The sequence below is a fragment of the Ambystoma mexicanum genome, chromosome 11, assembly GCF_040938575.1.
Source record: "Ambystoma mexicanum isolate Mex_15411 chromosome 11, UKY_AmexF1_1, whole genome shotgun sequence".
Lineage (NCBI taxonomy): Eukaryota > Metazoa > Chordata > Amphibia > Caudata > Ambystomatidae > Ambystoma > Ambystoma mexicanum.
In genome coordinates, this window is record NC_090934.1 from 1,114,891,667 (window position 1) to 1,114,916,151 (window position 24,485).

General features: G+C 45.3%; 1 protein-coding gene across 14 annotated transcripts in view; it reads left to right on the forward strand.

Annotated features, from left to right (window-relative positions):
- TMEM266 (transmembrane protein 266) overlaps positions 1-24,485 on the forward strand; it is an 818,009-nt gene that overhangs the window by 421,476 nt on the left and 372,048 nt on the right. For all 14 annotated transcript variants that reach the window (XM_069624431.1, XM_069624435.1, XM_069624430.1 and 11 more), the window contains one exon: positions 1,454-1,592. In XM_069624431.1, coding sequence (XP_069480532.1) covers positions 1,454-1,592 — 139 coding nt within the window. The remainder of the gene's footprint in view (positions 1-1,453; positions 1,593-24,485) is intronic.

Sequence of the window (24,485 nt, forward strand, 5' to 3'; positions counted from 1 at the left end):
GGGGACGCAATGACAAGTATGATAAAGTTTCAGTGGTGGGAAAGTTGGTTAGGATATATCTTCCCCCTGCTCTCAGGGTGGGACCATGCAAGTGGTCTAGTCCTATCAGAGTCATAGAAGCATTTCGGCATGCTGTCAGAACGGAAGATGGAAGGATTTGGAATGTTGAGAGGATTTGGGTATGTGAAGATAGTAAGTATGACGGTAGTTGGAGCGAGAATGTCAGTTTGGGTGTGAAAGAGTGAAAGATGGAAACAGTGGCATTTGTAATGATGATGGAACAAGGGGAGTGAAGAATGTGTCTTGGGTTAAAACCATACCCAGAAATGTTTCCTTGTCAGTTCCTTCCAGAGATATTGGTGGCAAGTCCAGATGGGGAAGATCATATCGTTTACCAAAACAGATGGAAGACTATGTGTGACTTTATTTCATTGTTTTTTTGCATTTTTTTCAATTTTTCATTTTTGTTTTTTTGCTCTCAATTATGACTATCTTGTCAAAATAAAGCAATAAAAGTAAAGTAAAGAATCCCAAATAGGGTGTAGGATTAGCATATCTGGGAACTGTCTTTCTATTGAGTTTGGAGTTGGCGGATAGAGGTCTGCTGGTGTCTGGTGTTTTGGAATGGTTAGGCTCGCATGGTTATCCTTATTGTAGTCTGAGTGAGATCCTTGTGAGTGTTGTTAATGGTGACGTTTCTTAGGAAATGGTTACGACATGCATTATAGACTTGGAGCATGACCATTATCGAAGATGCTTTAAGTGACTCTGCCATTCCTGACAGCTTTCTCGAGGTGGAGAGTCTAACACCTCTGTCTATAAGGGTGTTTGATTATCTGGGAAATCCTGGTAAGGGTGGTACTTCAGTCGCCTCTATTGGTGGTATAGAGGAGGTGGTCTGTAATTGTTTCCAGGGGGTTATGGTTAATTTATGAATCAGTAAATAGCTCATTTGTGTTGTGAAGAAGCAGATGCCTGAGCTATTCTTACCAATACTGTCTGCAGTGTAGTGTAGGTATAAGCAAAACATGATCTAGACTCGTTGTGCAGGGGTTGGGAGATGAGCCTCATGGTGGGTAAAGGGGGCATGTCGGGCAGAACACCTAGAATGGAATGGGATGCGGAGTTAGGATCCTCATAGATAGATGAGCATAAATACCACTGCTGGGGGATCAGCAAAGAAGACTCTGTACCAGACCAGGTAGTTTAAGTGGGTGCAACGGTAAATTGCTGTGCTTAGGAATGGTCATGGGAGCAGAGGGAAGATGCAGTCTGAATGATCTTGTGGTAAGAGAGAAGTTCTATTGCTGTTCGGGAGTGTCGTTGTTGGCTTTGGTTTTCATCGGGATGTGAATACTAATACTAATCTGTTACTTACATACCACTTTCACCAAAGCTTTTTACAAATATGGCCATGGCTTACCAAATTCTGTGTTGCTTTTTTTAATTTCAGGTATTTGACGGTGCTGTGATAGTATTATCCCTTGCCCCAATGGTGGCATCCACTGTAGCTAATGGTCCAAGTAGTCCCTGGGACGCCATCAGTCTTATTATTACTCTGCGAATTTGGAGAGTGAAGAGAATAATTGATGGTAAGTCAAGAAGCTTTTTGTGAAATCACTCATTGGTATTGCACTACACAGTGATCAGCTTTTCTAAAATGGGTGTGCAGAATTATTTAATTTTGCTTTTTACTAATTGCTATTGGAAATATATGAACCAGTGTTGAGCATGCATAATGGAATGGTGCAGGCTGTGGGATTTTATTGATTGATAATTTACAGATTGTAAATTGAATGCATATGACAAGCAGATCAAGAAATTGATAGAGGTGGATAGTTTACCTTAAACCATGGCACACGCGATGGTCAGGTAGCAACGGCCAATGGTTTTCAGAAAGCAAAGGGTTGAGAATGATGAAAAGAAAGGCGAGGAGGCCATAGAGAGATGTCATTGGTAATCACATTGTTTCTGTAAAGGGTGACATTTCATTTTAGTGCCTGCTATAGATTTGAAGAGGAAAGTCATTTTGAGGATAAAAGACAAGCCCACCATTGCAGTTTCTTCTTGCTGTCCAAATGGTTGCTTGAAATGGATCATGGAGCAACATAGATGATTTTAGGCTCATGCAGTTTTCTACCAAGAACCTACATAGCAATTTCGAATTAAAAAATGAAGATTTCATCAACTCCTCATTTTAAGTATTACTGTTTGGTTTTAGTGGCAAAAAAGCGTTTGTGTACATGAAGTACACACACTCCACTTTCACAACCTGCAGATCCCTGAAAGGCTTTTCAATCAGATTGTGTCTAATCAGTTCAGAAAATGTCTGTCAGACTGATTATCTGAAGCAAATAAAAATGCTTAATCCCACCATGTCAGAAATCCATCCAATGTTTTATGAGCCCGGGATTCGAATACCGCTGGTGGAATTACTGAGACATGAATCCGCTGATATTTTAGGTAAAGTAGAGGGTTTACCTCCAGTAACAAGCTGGAGGTGAATCCACCACTTTTCTTCTGAAAATCAGCAGATTTAGCATGCAGTGCTTCCACCAAAATGTATAATTTGGCACTGCAGGAAAAGGGGCTGTATCAGAATTCGCCACACATTTTTACCACTTCCCCCTATTGGACAGTGGGGTATTAAACCTCCCCTTATAGGCCCTCAAAAACAAAAACACTGGAGGGAGAAATAGCAAAAACTAATCCCAAATGCTGATGATTTCGAAGTAGATACTGAACTGAAGTCTTCTGGGCGCCTGCATTTTTGCTTAGACTGGGCAATCTCGAAGTTGTCTCTAGATTGTCTCCCTGAGAGGATTATTGATATCCAGGAGAATTCCATCCAAAGACACCAGGACACACTGGATGGAATATGGGAATTCCAGGGTAGCTATACACTCCCTCACAGACTATTGCAACCGTACCATGAAAAGGAGGATATGGTCGCGTTCTTTATTAATTTTGAAAGATTAACTATCCAGTTACAGCCGGATCACGTCCTTAAGACCTGGCATTTGCCACCCTTATTAAAAGGAGAACCTCAGTTAACATTTGCCAAACTCAATTACCTTTATCGCCACTTGGTCCCAAGGAGTTACCACAAGACTATAAGTGGTGGTCATTTCCAATTGACCATACGCCACCATGGGGATTTTTGGCGGAAGTACCACTGCCAGAATTACTGTGCCATGAATCCACCCATTTTTTTAGGTAAAGTAGAGGCTTTACCTCCAGCAACAAGGTGGAGGTGAATCCACCACTTTTCTTCTGAAAATCGCCAGATTTACTGTGCAGTAATTCCGCTAAAATGTATAATTTGGCACTGCAGGAAAATTGGCAGTAACGGAAATACCAACCCTATTGGACAGTGGGGTATTAAACCTTGCCTTATAGGCTCTCAAAAGCAAAAACCCAGGAGGGAGAAAGGGTAAGAACAAATCCCAAATGCTGCCCCCTTCCCGAGTGGGCTCCCAGATGATTTTGAAAAAGATACTGAACTGAAGTATTCAGGGCCTGATTCTTTTCACCACCGACAGCGTTGTTGGGGCCTTATACTGGGCAATCTCCAGGTTGGAGATGGATAGTCCGCTGTCTCTAGAGTCTCTCCCCGAGAGCATTACTGATATCCAGGAGAATTCCAACCAAAGGCACCAGAACACAGTGGATGGAATATGGGAATTCTAGGGTAGCCATCCTCTCCCTCACAGACTATTAAAACCGTACCATGAAGAGGAGGATATGGTCGCCTTCTTTATTAATTTTGAAAGATTAGTTATCCAGTTCCAGCAGGATGATGTCCTTAAAACCTGACATTTGGCACCCTTCATAAAAGGAGAACCTCAGTTGGCATAACAAATTATGAATGGCACAGGTAACACCCCTTTTGATGAAATCAAGGGGGCTCTCCTGAACAAGTGTGATAAACTGATTATTTTTGCCAAAGGAAGTCACACACCGCTGCTTCTCAAGGAGACCCCAATGGGACACGCAGGATGGATATGAAAGTTAATATGGCAGTGGTTAGGGAAGAAAAGAATACCAGATGTTTTAGAAACGTTAACACTGGAGCAATTTGTTAATTATCTGCCCATCCCTCTCCAGAGAGCCAGCCTACAAAACGATCAGCCCTCCCTAGAGACGGCCATTCAGGTAACCCAAGATCATGCTGAGGCTTTTCCGCTTTTTAAACATCATATAATCAGGACTCCAAACCGTAGGAAAGAAAATAAACTCCCTCTCAAGGAACAGCCTGCTTCTTATGCTAAAGAAATTCCACTTCTCCTTCCTCAGCGAAAGAAGGACCAAGGCATAAGAAAACCGGGGAGCTTACCCTTGATAAAATTATCAGACACAACAGAAACACCTGGGGCTACCATGCAGCCCACTCCTCCCATCCCACATACCTGTTTTTTATGCAGGGAAAAGAGACATTTTGCCCAAGCTTGCCTGAAGAATCAGCACGTACAGAGTATTTGGAAAGAGTGGGGAGAGGACAACTGGAAAGCACCAGAGGAGGCCAATGTCCTCATGTACACAACCAGCCCCTTACAAGCTCAGGAACAGGTGTGAGTAAACCAAACCTAGGCCAATGCTTTAGTTGATTCAGGTAGTAAGCAAACAGCAATCTGCTCCGACCTTATATACCTGAACAATTTAGAGGGAGCAGTAAAGATGATCTGTGTACGTGGAGATGCTGAGGTATATCCCAGAGTACTGCTTACCTTTGAAGTCAGGGTACCCCACTATGTTACAAGCGGATGCCCCAACATCTCCTAGCTATTCCAACCCTATTCGGTAGGAGAAACTGAGGACATATATTCCGCTTTGTCATCTTGGGAAAAATTTCCAGAAGAAAACATAGAGTCCCTATAGCTTTGGCGGATGGGGTGTTAACTAGAGTAGCAATTCCACGAGAGGAGGACTCATAACCAATGTTGGGGGTATGTGAGGAATCCAGGGAGTTCGTCCACTCTCCCCAAAGGGGCGCCACCCCCTTTGGGACTTGGAGGTGAGCCTGTTAAGCTTAATACCCCCTAGCAGCCTGGCAGGCAGGATTTCACTGGGGGGATCCGCCCTATAGAACAGGAAATCCCTAGACAGGGTTATGTGTTATCCTCCCCTATCCCCAGAGGCTAAGACCTTTGCTGGTCATATGGGAATTAAATGGTGCAATGACTCACAAATAGATACATGACTGGTTGACTTGTATTCTGAACACTTAAAGATACCATTGGAACATGAAATAACCACACAGAGAATGAACATGCCCCTATTTTGGCTGGAACAAAAAGATGCATTCCACACTGGGAGATAGAGACTGAGTCGCCTGCGTAGTGGCAGAGGCGGGAGGACCTTGTGTGCGGAGGCGTGTCTCGAGGAAGTAGAGCAGTGCTGGGCTTGTATTTGAGGTAGCAAAGAGACAAATCGAACACTGAGAGGCCGGCAGGAGAAGAAGACTGCGATATCCAGTGCCTCTCAAGTGAGAGACCAAAGGTGGACTGAGAGCAAAGAACCACAGGATAGAGCGGGGGCGCAAGGGAAATGTCCAAACTTTAATAGCAGCCATGCAGAAAATCACCAGCGAAAAGCCAAGCACGTTCCCAGTCTTCCCACGGAGGACCGCCATAGAGAACCAGGTATGCGGCCAATCTGGGAGACATGTGAGGGGAAGGCTGGGTGGGGAGCCCAGAAATATAACCCAGGGTGGGGTGAGAACAAGCACACCTCAAAGCAAACCAAGGCAAGACAAGACACAGCTCAACCAGAGCTACCAGAAGCCATAGCCCAGGGTGAGGAGCCAAGCAATATAGCTCAGGTTGCGGTGAGAACAGGCATACCTAAAAGTGAGGTGAAAGTAAAAATGAATATACCTAAACTGAGGGGTGAGAGCAGATGGGCTATCAGAAACTAGACCCATGGACAGGGTACCAGATATCCAACCCCAAGGAAGGGAAAAGGCAACAACACCCCAATATGGGAAAGGAGAAAGCAAAGCCCAGAGTGGGGTATGAGAAACTGAAGAACAAGCAAGAGTGAGAACAACCCGGTCCCAAGAAGGGATACCCAAAATCACCGGCTAAGTTGACCCGAGAAATCTGGCAATTATGGTGAAGATGGGACATTGAGTCTGAAATGAGATTGTAAATTATGTCTGATTAACGTGCTATTGGCAATCCAAGTTGCATCTCGACTATGTTTCACCAGCAAAAGATGAGATCCTTATATATTAAATTTAGAATATATGCTTGGTACACTACCAAGTCGGACTTGTGTTTCTATTGTAGACATTTTACTGAAACACCATCTCACTTTTGCTGCTATGCCGTCTTCATACCAGATATAGGAAGCTATATCTTTTCTCAATTCTGAGGGACCACAATAGACGATGTAAAGTAACATATGATGTAGCAATTGTGTGGAAAGTGGCAAATTACATTAATAGAGCATGGCTTCTCACAAAGACATATTTGGATATAGAACTTAATAATTTGTCATCACCTCCATGTATTTTATTATTGATCTGAAAAATTGTATCTGCATGGGAAAGCCTGGCCAGTTGTTGGTCTCACATGTATCTGGCTAGTACCCTGATAATATTACAATAGCATTTTAAGGGCTGGTTGAAGGATTTTATGGATCTTATCTTGACTTATTGTGTTTTCATATTACATGAAAACTAGTTGTTTTCATATTACATGAAAACTAGTTAAACTAGCCTATTTTGAACTGCTACTGTCTTAGTGCTGTTAGACTACCACTTGTGAATTACTAATGCCTTAGTGATGTTAAACTGGCCTACTTTGAACTGCTACTATCCTAGTGATATTAGACTACCCCTTGTGAATTGCTACTGTTTTAGTGATTGTTGATTCATCCTTTATTGAACCGTGCATGCTGAACTTGCCCACCTTAATTAAACTACTCACTTACATGTAACAATGACCACTGTATCTGCTCAGCAATATAGCTACTAGCATTGAAATCAATACTTTCACCGTACCAATGTGTCTCTTCATGCATCCTACAAGAAAGCTACCTCACCCACCCACCACCACCTCACACACATCGCCCTCACTCTTATCACACTTGCCATCTGGTCCATCAGCATTATGCCCTTCTCGCCTAAAGCGCTGCCACTATCCCATAGCTACACCACATCACGGCCGCAACAGTTTCCCGAGCCCTGCCATTAATCCACCAATATCCATGATCAACCCCTCCTCTCCTCCAGGCTCCGTAGACTCAGAGTCTGCACCAAGCTACACATCACACACCGCAACACCCCACCCAGCACAGACATCAGAAACTCTCAACTTAGCTATCGCACCCATACACGGTCCACACAAACTTACACCCCCTCAAAACAGCTGCCCTACACCCATTCCCAATGCCCCACTACACCTCTGGGACCAAACCTCAACACCCACCACCACCAACAACCACCTCTATCAACCTACACAGAACTGAAATGCGCACTTATCAACACCAGATCCCTCACTGCACACGCTCTGGAAATTAAGGACCTCACCACCACCCTTAAACTCGACCTACTTGCCATCTCTGAAACAACTCTGAAACCTGGCTACATGAAGCATCTGGCCCCTCCCTTTCCCTTGCCCTCCCTCAAGGGTACACTATCCTGAGAGACAACCGCAAAAAAGCAACTAAAGGTGGAGGCGTACCCCACATTTTCAAAGACATCTTCTCCATTGGACTCTGCAACCAACAATGGGAAAACAACTCAGACCTTCTAAATACTAAACTATCTCTCTCCCCCAACTGCACCATAAATATCCTAATTACGTACAGGCCACCCAGCTCACCATCAGACTACCAAAAACACCTTCTCCAAATCATAAGGAACAACCTAAAAAGCTCAACCAAAACCATCCTACTAGGTGACCTTAACCTAGGCTTACATGACCCCAAGGACAAAGCTGCCGCCTCTCTAGCCAAAGAACTCACCAGCATTGGGGTTGAACATAAAATCACTGCTCCCACACACTGCAAAGGCCGATCCATCGACTGGATCGCTGACCACAACTGCTCCTCTACCATCACCAACATTTCTGCCCTCCCTTGGACAGACCACCATCTCATCCAATTTGCTATTCCCACCTTCCCCACTCACAAGATTCTCTCTTACGCCCCACCCGCCAAAGTCAGAAGCTCTAAAAAGCTTACCAAAACCAATCTTGCACCGCTTCTCGATATCCCGGAACTCAGACACCAATTCAACAAAGACGCTATCTCACTGTCCAATACCTATGCCCAGGTACTCACCCACGAAATTGAGTCAATAGCCCCTCTAGAAGAGAAAAAAGAGAAAAAATCTATGCACTCTAACTCCTGGTTTACAGAGGAATTATCCACTCTACGCATCAACAAACGGCGAGAGTTAGCCAAATGGCAATCTGCGCCCAACCAGTCTTCCCTAGATGAATTTAAAGAGATCTCATCTAAGTTTAAAAAAGCCATATTCTTAGCCAAATCAGACTCATTCAACCACAGAATCACCAATGCTAATTCTAAAACCAAGGAAACCTTCTCTATCTTCAAAGACCTTGCCACCCCCGCTACAGCCCCAGATGAAATCATAAAAGACAAAGCTTGGTGTTCCAGCATTCAGGATGCTCTCATCAACAAAGTCAAAATGCTCCAAGACAAAATAACAACGCAGCGCAGAGCCCTCCCCAACTAGGACATTCCACAGATGCCACCTCCACTTAAACCCCTATCTCAAATTCCCCTCTTTGTCTTTAGAGACGTCACAGAAACGGAAGTTACTGACCTTCTCAAACATATCAAACCTTCTACTTGCAAAGGCGACATCTGCCCCCCCCCCCTATCATCAAAGAATGCGCAGAATCACTTACCCCCATCATCACTGCATTTATTAATGCCTCCTTCTCCACTGGCATAGTACCCCAAAGCCTAAAAGAAGCCTGAGTTCGCCCACTCATAAAAAAAACAACTCTAGACCCCACCTGCCCCAACAACTACCACCCCATCACCGCCGTCCCATTCCTCCACTGAATTCTGGACAAATCCACCCACATCCAAAACCAGCAATACTTAGAATCCAATGCCATGCTTGGCAGAAGACAATCAGACTTCCGCAAAGGCCATGGAACAGAAACCACCCTTGTAGATCTCAAAAACCAAATCACCAAAATAATGGACAATGGTAAACCGGCGCTCCTGCTCGATCTCTCCGTTGCGTTTGACCTCGTGGACCACAAAATCCTCACCTCCCACCTATCCAATGCAGCCCATTTCTCCAACAAAGTCACCTCCTGGATATCTTCCTTTCTTGAAGGAAGAGCTATGAAAGTCTACTCTGATCAGGCCCACGCCGCTCCCACCACCATCAACTGTGGAGTCCCCCAAGGATCATGTCCAGCACCCACCCTCTACAACCTGTTTACTAAGTCTCTCTTTGACTTGTTGAATGCGCTCGGCATAGCTTACACAAACTATGCCGACGACACCCAAGTGCTCCTCCCTCTCACTGGAGATTACGACCATGACGCAGAAGCTCTCCTCCAGATATATGCCACCATCCAAACTTGGATGGCAATCAACAGCCTCTGCTTAAATGGGTATAAAACTGAGATCCTCATCCTGGGCCCAAGGGTAACGCTCTCTAAACTCAATGCCAAATTCACTCACTTTACTATCGATCATACCAATATACCAGACTATAAATCTGTAAAAACCCTTGGAGTCTACCTAGACTCCACACTCTCAATGACAAAACAGGTCAGCGATATCTCCTCCGCCTCTGCTCACAAAACCAAACGTATAACTGCCTTAAAACCATTTCTATCCACTCAAAACTGCCTTTCCATTGCCAGAGCCACAATAGGAGCCAAACTCGATTACTGCAACGCCCTCCTGGCAGGTACCTCTACGAAAAACATCGAAAGGCTCCAAACAACTCAGAACAACACACTCCGCACAGCCCTACACATCCCAAAAAGGGATCATATTTCCCAGGTTAGACGAGAAGCCCATTGGCTCCCTATCAAGGAAAGGATCAACTTTAAAATCCTCACCCTCACGCATAAATGCATCAATCTCTCCAGCCCCTCCTACCTATTAGAAACCATTACCAAAAACACCTCTGCCCCCCCCCCCGCTAGAAGCCACCTTGCCAACCAACGCTGTGCCGGCAGCATTGGCTTCTCACACATAGCACCTAAACTATGGAATGCCCTCCCGAATAAACTCAGAGCAGAACCTTCTCTAATAGCCTTTCGCAAATCTCTCAAGACCACACTTTTCACTTAACACTCACTCTACCCCTCCGGGCCTACCCCGCCTTGTACCTACAACAGCCCACGCTCTTATTACTCAAGATGAAATGCAATGATAGATATCTCGTATGCACAATGTAACCCCAAGCTGAATCCTAAAATGTAACTGTATTTCTAACCCCTATGCCTTCTTCTGTAACCAGCAATGTATATCTGCAAAAGCGCCACGATGCCCTTGGGCTGTTGTGCGCTATAAAAATATTACTAAATAAATAAACCTGTTATGTGTTATTTTAACTGTTGTTTTTATGATATCGAATTGTACTGTATGTCTATATTTAATAAAGGTGAAATTAACTGAATAGGTTTTCCCCCCTACGCCCACTCTATCATTCAAGCTCCTTTTCAGGTAGATTATATTCTCACCCTCCTGCCAGGAGTACTTTTCTCAAGCTTCTTCAGGGAGTGGTCCTTTTGGAGGACCTTCTGTTTGTTGCAATCGGCTAGGAAGGAACTTGTTTCTGTGTCCCAGCCTCCAGGTACCACTAATCTTAGTCGCTTGGTCTCTAGCATGTATCTGCCAGAGCATCTGCTGTAACGTTGACAGCAGTTAAAGTACCTTCTCCTAGGTGGCAGTCTCCCCACATGTATCCATGGAGCGGTAAGGAGCATGTCTGCTTCCTCCCTGTCTTCACAATCCCGTGGTTGTCTATAGCTTCCTTTATAATCATGGGCTCCTGGGTCTCTTTGTGAGCCGGCCCAGAATTGGTTAGTTACCTGAGCGGCCCATTTTGGGTCTTGGTATCGGTCAGGATTTAATTGCTTGGTATTTGGCCTTTTGGACTGCTCTAAGGTTTGAAGTATGGACTGGGTCGTCAGTGCCATCTTGAAACTGCAGACTCTGTGTGTCCTGTGGCTGACTGCTTGCTCACCCATAATCCTACTTACAGTGAGTTGTGTTTTTGTTTCCTTCGCTTTGTGTTTGCATTTTTATTTCTTCTGCATCCAGCGTTATAAGAACACTTGTGGTTCACATCTTTTCTGTGGCATAAATTGGTTGACTGTTTGTGGTTGGCTTTTACTCAATGATTAAAGTCACTTGAATATCTAGGATTTAATTCACCTCACCTTCCTGGGTGTCATTTACTGAACAGTTATAATTCACTGGTGCTCCATAGTCATAGTTTCAGCCTACCAGGGCATGTTTGGGCTTGTAGTATTCTGACCTCTTATGAGGTAGTGATATTCTCAATGGGAATGCCGGCATATCGCATATCTGAGGGAAGGTCGAGCGCAAGCAATCCCACCCCAACCGCTATCTGGAAGGCACATCACTTAGCAGCCAGACCAACACAGTCCCTTGTGGCTTGGCCCCTCATAAAAAAGGTTGGGGAGTTCTTCCAACTCACCACACTTGTCAGAAGGGTACCCCAGATGGCTGACATTACATCTTAAGGACGTTGAGGTGCCAACATAGCTGCAGAAACAAGTGTGAGGAATATTCGGGGTAAATCTCATTCTACACATCAAAGACTCTCAGGGGCATGACGCTCTGTGCTGACTTGTGAAATATGCACCCAAGTCAACTTGTTTGCTGACATGGAACCTATGAAATTAGGAGGTTGCACCTTTAGGAGGAAACAGAGCTGTGCAAACTGGGCCTGCCGATGAACGAATACTCAATTCAAGTGTACATCGATTATAGGAATCTAAGATGGCATAGCCGTGAGAAAATGCTTTGGTCTGGAGAGCTAGAGCTATCAGAGCCAGAATCACACAGTGGTGTGAAACACCATCCAGACAGTAAGGAATGTAAACCAATCGCTCACCCAAGGGGTCAGAAAATGCACACCTGCTGAGCATAAACAGATGGCCAACTTCAGTGAAGGGGTTGGCATAGTATAAAAGACTTGTAAATAACAGAGATGTTGTGGGAGTTTGAAGTGAGCGGGATAAGTTGAAGTGGTCTTGAGAAAAGGAAGAGAGAGCGTTGCAGGTGGCAGTAACAGGAGAGGAGGTGACTGTAAGAAGGTGGGAGGGGGCAAGATCCGGGGGAGAGAATAGAAGATGACTGGGAGTAGGAGGGAGGAGGCGAGAAGTTGATTGATAGAAGGAGGGAAGAGGAGAAGATCTGGAGGATTGGAGATGACTAGGAGAAGTACGGAGGTGGAGAAGATCCAGAAAAGAGACGATTAAATGATTGGGATAAGGAAAGAGGAGGCGAAGATTTGGAGAAGAGGTGATTGGGAGAAGGATGGAAGAGAAAGTTAGAACAGAGGGCAGGATATTACCGGAAGAGCAAAGGAGGAGTAAGAGAGTTGGACCAAAGCATGGGAACAGGAGGGGAGTAACAACAAGAAACAACAATGGATTGAGGAGGAGAGATACAAAACCGAGGTACGAGGGGAGTAGCACCCAGAAGGTTAGGAGAGAGAGGGATAGAGAGAGACCAATAGGGAGAGAGAGAGTGAAGGAGAGAGAGAGAAAGAGAGGGAGAGAGAAAGAGGGAGAGAGAGAGAGAGAGAGAGAGAGAGAGAGAGAGAGAAAGAGAGAGAGACAGAAGAGAACCCTGGGATTGCGAGTGCTCCATCCTAAAGATTGGGGAAGGGAGTGAGAGGCCCCTATGATTGGGGAAAGTTCCATTCCAGTGGTTAAGGAGGAGAGAGATACTCTTGGGGCTGGGGGAAGTTAAAGCCCAGAGGTTGTGGAAGTGTGGAAGAGAGAGTCGGACACCCCTAGACCTGAGGAGAGTTACACTCCATAGGTTGTGGGGGAAAGAGATAACCCTAAGATTGAGGGGGATTATACCCCAGAGGTTGGGGAGAGGAGAAATACCCTTACAATCAGAGAAAGTTATAACCAAGAGGTTAGGGAAGGCAGAAATACCCCTAGAATTGGCGATATTTACACTCCAGAAGCAGGGGGTGAGAGCACCACGCCCAGGATTAAGGATACTTACCAACTCAGAAGTTGGGAAGGAGAAAGGCACTCCTAGGATTGATAAGGGTCATACCCAAGAAGTTGGGAAAGAGAGATACATACCTAGGATTGGGGAAATATACACCCATGAGATCAGGGACAGAGACAGCCTGAGGCCGGAGATGTAAAGCACATAACAGTTAGAGACTGAGAAAGAAGGAAAAAGGTTGCAGAAGCAAAGGCGGGGGGACACAGTCCTCCCAAAACATCGTACCACTGGCACACCACTGGGCGTGGGATGGGGCAGGTCTGTTTCCCCATTGACTATGTCTCTCATGACTGGCCCTGGCCTAATGGTTCCTTCTCCTCCACAATCCTGTGGCCGGTGGACCCTCTTACGCGCTAGTGTTGTATCTTTTGATTAAGCCAGAATCTGGCTCTGCCCTGCTTCCTCACATCGCAAGGTCATAAAATATGTGTCTGCTGTTTTGAGATCAGACATCACCATCATGGTGGGCCACTGATTTGACTGTGCACCTCCACTGAATGAGAAAACCTGTTTGCTCGTGTTCAGCCTTCCTGTGCTGAAGGTGGTCACACTTGTTGCATTTTTTCACCTGTTGCTGAACATTTGTTTTCCTAACTCCAATCAATGCTCTATGGAACCTTGAACGGACTTAGAGGTTCTATGTACATCTCCTGCTTGCCCCGAAACTGTACCACATGGGTTCTGGGGACACTTTTCTCAGGTTTCCCATCCTGAGCTAAAGGGGAGCACTGGGTTTCCCCTCCCTCTTATCGACCCCGGGTGGGCGGGGTGTATTTACACCTTTTGAGAGGTTGGAAATATGGGGTCAAGTAAGGAAGAAGAGGAGGGGATCCTCAGTGTACCACCTCCAGGAGTGACATTTCAGAGCGGGTGGCTCCCCTTTGCCCCCAGAGTTTTCTGCTCCGCCTTTGTAGGCATCTCGCCACACTAGTGTTGCTGATTATTTACCTTTGGCCTTCTCATTCCCCCCTCTCTATCTTTCCACCTATCCTGCCAGTTTTAGAGGGATTCAACATTTTGAAGGAGCCCCCAGCAATAGAGCATGTCTGTCCTTGGAATCTATCAGGAAAAGCTGTATGTAGCACCAGTTTATATTAGTTTGGATTGGGGTTTTGTGAAACCCTGGACATGCCATAACCATTGTCTCAAGACACTAGAGCACTGCATGAGTAATGGCCCTCATTACGAGTTTGGCAGTATTCTGGCAGTAAATTTGGCCGAACTACTGCCAAACTCAATGACCTTTATCGCCACTTGGTCCCAAGGAGTTACCACAAGACTATAAGTGGTGGTCATTTCCAATTGACCATATGACTCCATGGGGATTTTTGGCAGATGTACCACTGACAGAATTACTGTGTCGTGTCATGAATCTGCCCATTATTTTAGGTTTAGCTTTACAACCCAGCAACAAGGTGGAGGTGAATCCACCACTTTTCTTCTGAAAATCGCCAGATTTACTGTGCAGTAATTCTGCCAAAATGTATAATTTGGCACTGCAGGAAAATTGGCAGTAACGGAAATACCACCACATTTTACCCACTAGCCCCTATTGGACAGTGGGGTATTAAACCTTGCCATATAGGCTCTCAAAAGCAAAAACCTAGGAGGGAGAAAGGGTAAGAACAAATCCCAAATGCTGCCCCCTTCCCGAGTGGGCTCCCAGATGATTTAGAAGAAGATACTGAACTGACGTATTCAGGGCCTGATTCTTTTCACCACCGACAGCTTTGTTGAGGCCTTATACTGGGCAATCTCCAGGTTGGAGATGGATAGTCCGCTGTCTCTAAAGTCTCTCCCCGAGAGCATTACTGATATCCAGGAGAATTCCAACCAAAGGCACCAGAACACAGTGGATGGAATATGGGAATTCCAGGGTAGCCATCCACTCCCTCACAGACTATTACAACCGTACCATGAAGAGGAGGATATGGTCGCCTTCTTTATTAATTTTAAAATATAAGTTATCCAGTTCCAGCAGGATGATGTCCTTAAGCCCTGACATTTGGCACCCTTCATAAAAGGAGAACCTCAGTTCGCATAACAAAATATGAATGCCACAGGTAACACCCCTTTGATGAAATCAACAGGGCTCTCCTGAACAAAGTGTGATAAACTGAGTATTTTTGCCAAAGGGAGTCACACACCGCTGCTTCTCAAGGAGACCTCAATGGGACACGCAGGATGGATATGAAAGTTAATATGGCAGTGGTTAGGGAAGAAAATCTTACCAGACGTTTTAGTAACCTTAACACTGGAGCAATTTGTTAATTCTCTGCCCATCCCTCTCCAGAGAGCCAGCCTACAAAACGATCAGCCCTCCCTAGAGACGGCCATTCAGGTAACCCAAGATCATGCTGAGGCTTTTCCGCTTTTTAAACATCATATAATCAGGACTCCAAACCGTAGGAAAGAAAATAAACTCCCTCTCAAGGAACAGCCTGCTTCTTATGCTAAAGAAATTCCACTTCCCCTTCCCCAGCGAAAGAAGGACGAAGGCTAATGCATAGTGCTGATATATAAACATAGTTTTGAACGTACTTGATGCTTTAGTTTCAGGCTGTTCCTCAAGGTCATTCATATTATGTGTGATCAGTAATCACGTGTGATTACTTATTCTAAAGATTCAGCTTGGAAGGTCTGTGTCCCCTCTAACCCAATTTACTGTCTGTTTCTGTTCCACATCTCCCTCGGCAAAGGAAGGGTTGATGGCATTTTGTACTGTGCCCTTGGAGTTTTGACGGTTCCTTAAACAAACTCCTGTTTTCGGAAAGCGGAAGAGTCGCAGTTAAACTATTTGCTAGTGACTTAAATGAAACCTAAAGAATATGCACTATGCGCTTAAACTCTAATCAGCCTCCTCCCCCTATGTGTTTTAGGGATGCGTTTAGGAAGCAAGATCTATTAGCTGCAAGACTGCTTTAACGTTACTTTGAAAGATAGAAAATGTTCCCTTTGAGAGAGTCTTCTAGATGGTTATGATATGATATGATATGGCATTTATAACACGCCTATACACAAGTCTTTCAAGGCACAACGAGGCAAGGGAGGGTGGAAACAAGGGGAAGACAGACAACGATCTTACTAGGCCAGGTGTCCTTCAGATCGCGCAAGTGCATGGGAAGGAGGAAAAAGAGAAATAGCGTGGGGGAAGGGAGAGGGGAAGTGCAGTGCATGCAGGGGCGTAGGAGACCCATACAATCTGGAGGGGGACAGGGGACACCTTGGAGACTTGGGCGGGGAGAGACAGGAATACCCTGCTCGCAGATACTCCTTTACATCTTTCCCCCGTCAATGACATATGCAGTAGATTGTGCAGGAGCTTACCCAAATGTATGGAAATACTTTGGTCTTAATAATATTCCCCGCACGGGCCTTGTTTTTCTCTTCCACTTCAGTTGGTGTGATGATCCGTTTCACTTCTTGTGTTTCTCCAGGTCTCCCAGCGATGGACCTTTTTCGAGAGATTTTTTATAATACTCTCAACTGCGCTTTAAGTGCAGATGCTTTATGGAGTTTCGCCAGCCCATCCTATCCTATTCCACTTGAACCCTCAATGATGGAACATGAGTGTGCCACTTTACAGCAGTGCATGAGCTGCAATCATACCTCGGCACCAGGGTATTCACTGGATTTACATGTATAACGGAACAAGTGCTGTTGTGAATCTCGAAGCTCTGCTTTATTTTTTTCTGGGTCACCCAGATGGCTTATGGTGGCCTCTATTAAAACTTGTCTAAAACTCATTATTCAGCTTGTGGTGGGTACCAGAAATTCAGTTGCATCCTTATTTTGAAACAAGCGTTGGCAACACCAACCCTTTGGGTTTTAATGTAGGCATGGAAAAGGCACTTGCCACGCACCGCCATAGTGGTATTAGGTACCCTCTGATGGTAGCAGCTGCAAAATGGTACAAGTACCTGGACATTTAATGGCAGTGTCTTGCAAATGTCCAATACATATACTCAAGCAAACACTTGCCATTGCTGGTTTTTAGCAGGACTTCAGTGAAGGAAATGCAAAGTGCTAATAGAGTGGCTGAAGGCATCCCTGGATAAGACATTTGTATTACACCAGTAGTACGTTCCCAGCTCCAATTAAGTTATTAACTACACAGGGCTTTGCAGTATGATATGATATGGCATTTATAACATGCCTATACACAAGTGTTTCAAGGCGCGAAGAGGCAAGGGAGGGGGGATACAGACAACAATCCTACTAGGCCAGGTGTCATTCAGATTGCGCAAATGCATGGGAAGGGGAAGGAGGAAAGTGCGGAGGAGGTGGGGGGAGCGGACAGTGTAGTACATGGGATAATAGGATAAATAAACAAAGTAAAACTAGGGCCTGCATGTGGTAAATGCAAGGGTAAGTGCAGACAACAGGTGTCAAGTGCTGGCAGTGGGACTGTAGGGATACAGAAAACAGTTCCCAAGTGTGGGGGTTGCCAGGAAGGCAGTGCAGGAGTGCGACTGGTGGGGGAGGGGTCCTGGGTCTGAGATCAGAGGGTGGCCAGGTAACCAGTGCAGTTTCACTATCAGCCAGGAAGTCAGCAGGGTAGAGGAGGAGAAAAAGCAAAAGCAAAGAGAAAGGTTTTGAGGTGCTTCCAGAACCAGAGATGATTCTCCTCAAGTTTCAGGGAGGCAGGGAGGCTGTTCCAGAGGGAGGCCCCAGCCGAAGAAAGAGATCTACCACCAACTCGTTGCTTAGAGGAGCGTCTGATCCTGAGGGAGTTGGAGGCGGATGAGCGAAGAGTTTGAGAAGGAAAATATTTAGTAAGAGAGTTGAAGGTGTGAGGCCCCAGAAGGCCTTATGGACAAGGCAGAGGGTTTGGAACTTAATCCTCACAGCCACTGGGAGCCAATGCAGAGATTTCAGTCCTGGAGAGATACGATCCCTGGGCTTGAGGCCAAGGACAAGTCTCACAGTCCTGTTCTGGATGAGTTTCAGAGGGCGGAGAGTAGCAGGCAGATTTAGAAAGAGGCTGTTGCAACAGTCCAGCCTAGAGAGAACCAGAGCTCTGGAGACAGTGAGCTTCTGGGGGAAGGAGAGAAATGGAAGAATACCTCTGAGGTGGTGCAGCTGGTAGTGAGACTTCTTAGAGACGTCAGAGATGTGAGGAGAGAAGGAGAGTGTGGAGGCGAAGATGACGCAGAGGTTTTTGGCCTCAAAGGTGGGAGCAGGAAGAGGGCCAAGAGAGGCCAGCCAGCAAGTGACAGGAAAGGAGGGAGCGGGTGTGCCGATGAGGCGAATCTCGGTCTTACTGGCAATAAGGCAGAGATCATTGGCGGCACACCACTCCTGTATGGCAGGCAGACAGCCAGAGATGAGAGAGGGAAAAGAGGTGGCTGAGGGTAGTCTGAAAGTGAGCCGAGTGTAATCCGCATAGCACTGGAAGTTGGGGCAGAGCGCTGCAATGCGTTGGGCAAGAAGTGCCAGGTATTTGTTGAACAGCCAGGGAGAGAGGTTAGACCCCTGGGAAACACGACATGTAGAGATAGAGATAGAGGAGACGAAGGGCCCAAGTTGGACCTGGGAGGGTCGATCAGAGAGGAAAGAAGTCAGTCACACCAGGGCCTGACCTGTGATCCCCAGGTTATCACGGAGACGGTTGAGCAGGATGGCACGGTTGACTGTGTCAAAGGCAGAAGAGAGATCAAGTAAGATGAGGACACAGGGGGTGTTGGAATCAAGGTTAGAGAGCAGGTCTTCACGGATGTTCAGGAGAGCAGTTTCCGTGCTTCTGGCAGCTCTGAAGCCAGACTGATGGCCATGGAGACAACCAACACATTCAGTGTGAAGATTGAGCTGGGAGATGGCCAGCTTTTTCAAGAGTTTGCCCAGCAAAGGAGTGATGGAGATTGGGCGATAGTAAGCCGGGCAAGACGGGTCAGCAGAGGGTTTTTTAAGGAGAGGGTGCACACGGGAGTGCTTCAGGGTTGAAGGGAAGACTCCAGTGGCGAAAAAGTGGTTGCAGAAGTTGGCCAGGGCAGGAGCCAGGGAGTCAATGTGGTCCTTGATGGCTTTGGAGTAACAGGGATGAACCTGTTTTGATGAGACTTTCATAGATCGGACTTGTCTGGAAACCTCATCTGGGGAGAACAGGGGAAAGGCAGAGGAGGGGGAGAGGTGGCCGAAGAAGGGTCAGAGGAAGAACAGGGAGTAGAGGGAGAAAGGGGAGAGGAGGAGAGAGAGGACAGGATGTCCTGAGTTGAAATGAGAAGCCAGTGCCGTGCCGTGCAAACATCCCTAAGTCAATGGCTTTATCTAAACCCGAAGCACATCCTATGCAATTTCTGCCCTAAACCACTCTCCCTGTGTTCTGGTCTTTCCTGAACCCCTCTCCCCCCTGCACACACTGGTCACCCTGTGCTGCAAACCATCCCCATCTTTCATCTGCACTCCGTTCTTGTTCCCATCCCTCCCCTCCCTTGCTCCTCTCTTCTTCTGTCCTCTGCACCCTTTCAACCCTTTTTCACTTTGCATTCCCCCACTCTACTTCACCCAGTCCCTCACGTCCCACTCCCCCATGGCCAGAACCCCACAACTCTCATCTGTACACTTACTCAGCACTTTCTCCTCAGTTTTCAGAGCACCCTCGATATCCTTGGGCGCTTTTCTACAACTATTAGTCATGCTCCATTGTCGTACCTCATTTTGGGGTCTTCTCGAGGTCACTGTCGAAGGCAAGGCCCAGCCAGTGCTGTGCACACATGCTTGTATTTATTATTTACACTATGATGCTGCTTGCCGGATGCTGCCCCCCCCATACCGGCCTGCACCGGACTGGTCTGAGACCACATGTTTGCCTAACCTGCACTGTAAGCAGTGTCAGTATACATACACTCATCGCTCTGTGGTGATAAAGTCCAGGTATGGACCCAGCAGGAGGTTGAGGGGGGAAAGTGGGTAATGGGGATTATAAGCCACTTCAACTTCCATAAGCTAGTGCACTGTTCTGGATTTGCTAAGGGAACGGAAGGGAAGATGGCAACATGCTTCTTCTGACAGCAACAGCATTAATACTGCATGTACAATAGGGACCCCTGGGAGCTCTGGGAGGCAAACACACAACACAAGGTAAAGGAAACTGCAACGGAGCATGGACAGGAATGTGCACTGGCACGCAGGTCCATGGGGGGAAGAGGCCCGTTAACAAGGCCAGACAGTGCTGTCTCAGGTCACTGTCACCAGGTAAGTAGCACGATATAAGTGACTGGCTGCACTATTTTCGGGGTGGTGAGCTGTGGGGTCAGGTCTTTGTAGTATTTACACATTAGCCTGCAGTGCAGGTCTAAGTAATTTCTCATTTCTGCATTAATGTAATACAGACTATTCTTTGTAGTCGACACAATTTCCAAATGGTCATCTCCCTATCATGGCTTTTTAATTCCCACAAGGCGCAGGTTGCGTGGCGGTGGTGGTGCTCTGACCTCACACTACACTTATGGTTCTTAAATCCGAATTCGAGCTCTGCAGAGCCTAAACAAGCTCTCCCCCTCCCCCCGAACCCGGGCCAACTGCTCCCTGCGACGCACACCTCCCCTTAGCCACAGCCACCACAATACTGTAGTTGGGTTCAACTGTTTCAAATGAATCCACAGACGTGTGAGCACATCCCTTTGCTCCGGGAACAGGCTGAGGCAACTTGCATTTCACACCCTCTTTTGTGGTCCTCGCGAATGCCCTCATTATCGGGAAGACAACACTGCACAATGCACTCCATTATGAGCTTCAACATCTACAAATAGCTTCATTTTCCAAACAATGGAGACCTTCCCAGAATAGCGCTCTGGTGTATGTCACCACAAACCAGTTTGCCTGTGGTGACCTACAAAGAGTTCCACCAGCGGGTAAAAATCAGTAAATATTGCATCCCTCTGAGCTGGGGGCTTTTTTCTGAAGTCGCGTAGGTTTACGATGCACTTGTGAGCACGTTGCACAAGACAGGGGGTCTTGGGTGTTGATTTATCATGTATGTTATGTAATGGGGCTATGTGAAACGTGAACAATGCATGCAACACATCAGGGACGTATGTATTTTGCTCATTGTTTAAAAGTGCACATTGCATGCACAGAACAGCCCAATTTAGCGCTTGTGTGCTGTTTGGTCACCTGCATGCAATTTGAAACCTTCACGAGGCATGGGGCGAAGCCTGTCTTTTCCTGTTATCATGAAATAAAACGAGGGTTCGACCCTCAGGTTTTTCAATTCATGATGAAACATTAAGAGGCCAGGATTCCCTGATCAGTTTGCAACGCGCTGCACGTGTTTAGAAACTGTATAAATATGACGTTGGCACATTCCCTCTAATAAATCCTCCCTATGCCAGCCTGCACTGCACCTGGGAGAGGGTGGCCATTTGACTTAGCTTAAGTACGGTAGATGAGGTCTCAGGAGGTCGAGTCGCATTCAGAGTCTCACTCTGTCTCTCTCGATATTAACACGCTATCAGTCACTCTCAGCAGGAGCACGCGTCGCTGCCTGGCTTCTCCTTCGTTCTGGAAGCTGTAAGGAATGGAGAGTAAATTATGAGGGTGGGAATGAGCAACAGTGATACATAGTTAATCACATGACAATGCAAATTGATATCTTGCTATTCTGGGTGGGATATAATGCTCGCCTCCTTGTCTTTAACAGAATGAAGACTTCCTGAGCTGTTAGCGTGGGCAATCTTTATTCTATGACAAGACAGGAGGCACGCATTATGCTTGTTCAACGCTGTCCACCACCCTACTTGGTATCTCGGATACAGGCTTAAAATAGAGTGTCTTGAAGGTTGACTCAGAAGACCAATTTGCTGATTTCATAATGTCTTGTAGAGACACCCAAAGCCTTTGAATGAAAAGAGATAAGTTCCTAATAGAGGAACTCCCGTCCCCTGCACACTTTCACAAGCTCATAAATTAGCCAATCTGTTAAGGTAATTTTTTGAAACACACTCTGAATATATATAGAACTAACAGTACTAGTTCAATTGTATAGTTGTCATATAAGCATTTTGTGATCTTCAACGATAAATCCCAACACATTAAGTGAAGTTATTTCTTCAAAAGTCTTTTTATTATTCAAAAGTTCATAGGTGGCCCAACACGTTTCGAGAAAAACATCTCTTCTTCAGGGGTATATTCAACAAATAATCTCACATCTAAAGGAAAACTTTCAGAAAAAACATTCAATTACTTATATTGCAGAGTACTTCTAAATTCTGCTTGATTTAATATCTATAACAACCATATGTTTCTTACAAAGCAAGGAAGTCAATTCTTGTATGTACCTTAAAGAACTATTATTAGGTACATTCACTTTCTCAACCATAATGTTGTTACTGAGTATTTTAGGTACATAATCCATTTCGAATTTGAAGTCCATAATATATTATCTAGAATGAGTGAGGGCCGTAAGTTCGGAACAGGTGGGTAAACAATATTCACAATTTAAATCAGTCAATGTGTCTCTAATGCTGATCCACATTGATTTTTCATAAAGGTAGTGTTAACTAAAGTAATCTGTGCTGGTCAACCTCCTCGGTATGTATTGATGCCCAAGTAATGCCACAATAGGTGCTTAAATGTTGTGTTCCTAGTTCATAGGTAATAGAAATATAGTCAGGAATGTGTTGATGGAGAATCCTAGTTAAAGGTGAGAATCATCCCAGTCCGAAATAAAAGACATAATCTCTGTTGTATGGCAAGATCCCAGTTGGAATCTAAAAAAGTTCAAGCGTTTAGTAGTTAACTTCCAAAGGAAAATCTAACTTGGAAAAAAATCGTAAGATCGAACTCTTACCCTTAGGATTGGTCCGGAAGTGGCCAAAGTGTAGTAAGATCGTCATTAGGGAAGAGCAACAGGTTGGCATGTGTCCGCGTGTTCGCATGCGTTCCGTGTTCTAGGGATAGTAAAGTAAATAATAGTAAGGTAAGTGGATGAATGTAAATAGAAGTAGTAGATGGGGCAGAGGTGGGAGTAAGCTTACCTCTTGGGTCAGGATTCCAGAGAAAGGAAGATCAGCTTGTGTCCGTTCCCGTGAATATGAGTGGTGTCAATTAAGATGGCCGTATGTATACCGGTGCCTATTAGTGACGTCACTACGTTGTGGCGTGATGTGACGTCACAGATGTAAACATTGTTTTTTTCTTTTTGTTCCGCTGAGAGTAAGCGTCACTATTAAATGTTCTTCAAATTACCACATGTTCTAGTTCAGTATGGCATTGTGTTTTGGATATTTAAAAGAGGTATATTGTGTCGTCTGAAAAATGAAAATAAATATAAAGAGTAACAATTCGTGTGAACGGAAGAAGAGTGGCAAAGTGCCTGTCTCCGAATAGTATCTCGTGATTAGTTGGGACTGATGGCTAATGTCCACAGCTGTCAAAAAGAGCCTAAGTGTTTAAAAAAAGGTCCAAAACATTATAATGGTGTCCACATATTAAGATTGGTACCAGTATTCAAGGGTAAGCTTATTTGGTGCCCGCATGTTAAGATAAGTACCGGCATTCAAGGATGAATTAAAGGACCTAGTGGATATAGACTGATAAGAGTCCAGAATAGGCCTATCCCGTTTGGAAGATAAATCTGTTGTGTGGTGGAAGAAGGATGATAAGTTTGTATTGGCTATCTGTGTCTGGGTAAATGTTAGGTACATGGTCAGTATATTATCAAACTTACTTTCGCTTCCATCCTATTACCCTGTAGGAAACTTACATTCTATAGAGGTATTGTCCCCTTGTGCATGTTACAACATGCACAGAGAAAGACCTTGTCGCCAAGACTTACATTCTATCGGGTTTTTTTGGCCCTCTTGTGCTTTTTGTTGGTTTAGAACACATAAAAATAGCTGCCAATGACATAATGTCAAAGAGACTTACAATCTCCAAAGCATCATAATTTCTGCAAATCTGATTGATCAAGTGCAGTTATAGAGAAACCTTTTGATCATACCTATTTCTGGGGTTTTGTGTTATGTATATGCTACGTAGGTGAATCATAATGGGTGGACTATAAAAATGGGCCCAAATAGAAGTCTTCATTTAGACCCAAGGGGGTCATTGCTTCCAATTTATGAATCCAATATAGTTCTCTTTGTGCCAATATTTTGACCATGTCTCCTCTAGGGGCTGGTCAGATCACTTCCAGTACAACTGCCCGTAATTGTGATATATTGTGTCCATTTTCTTTAAAGTGTCTGGCTACTGGGGATTTGATATATGCCCGTTCGTATATTGGACTTGTGCTCTGTCCATCTTTCTCG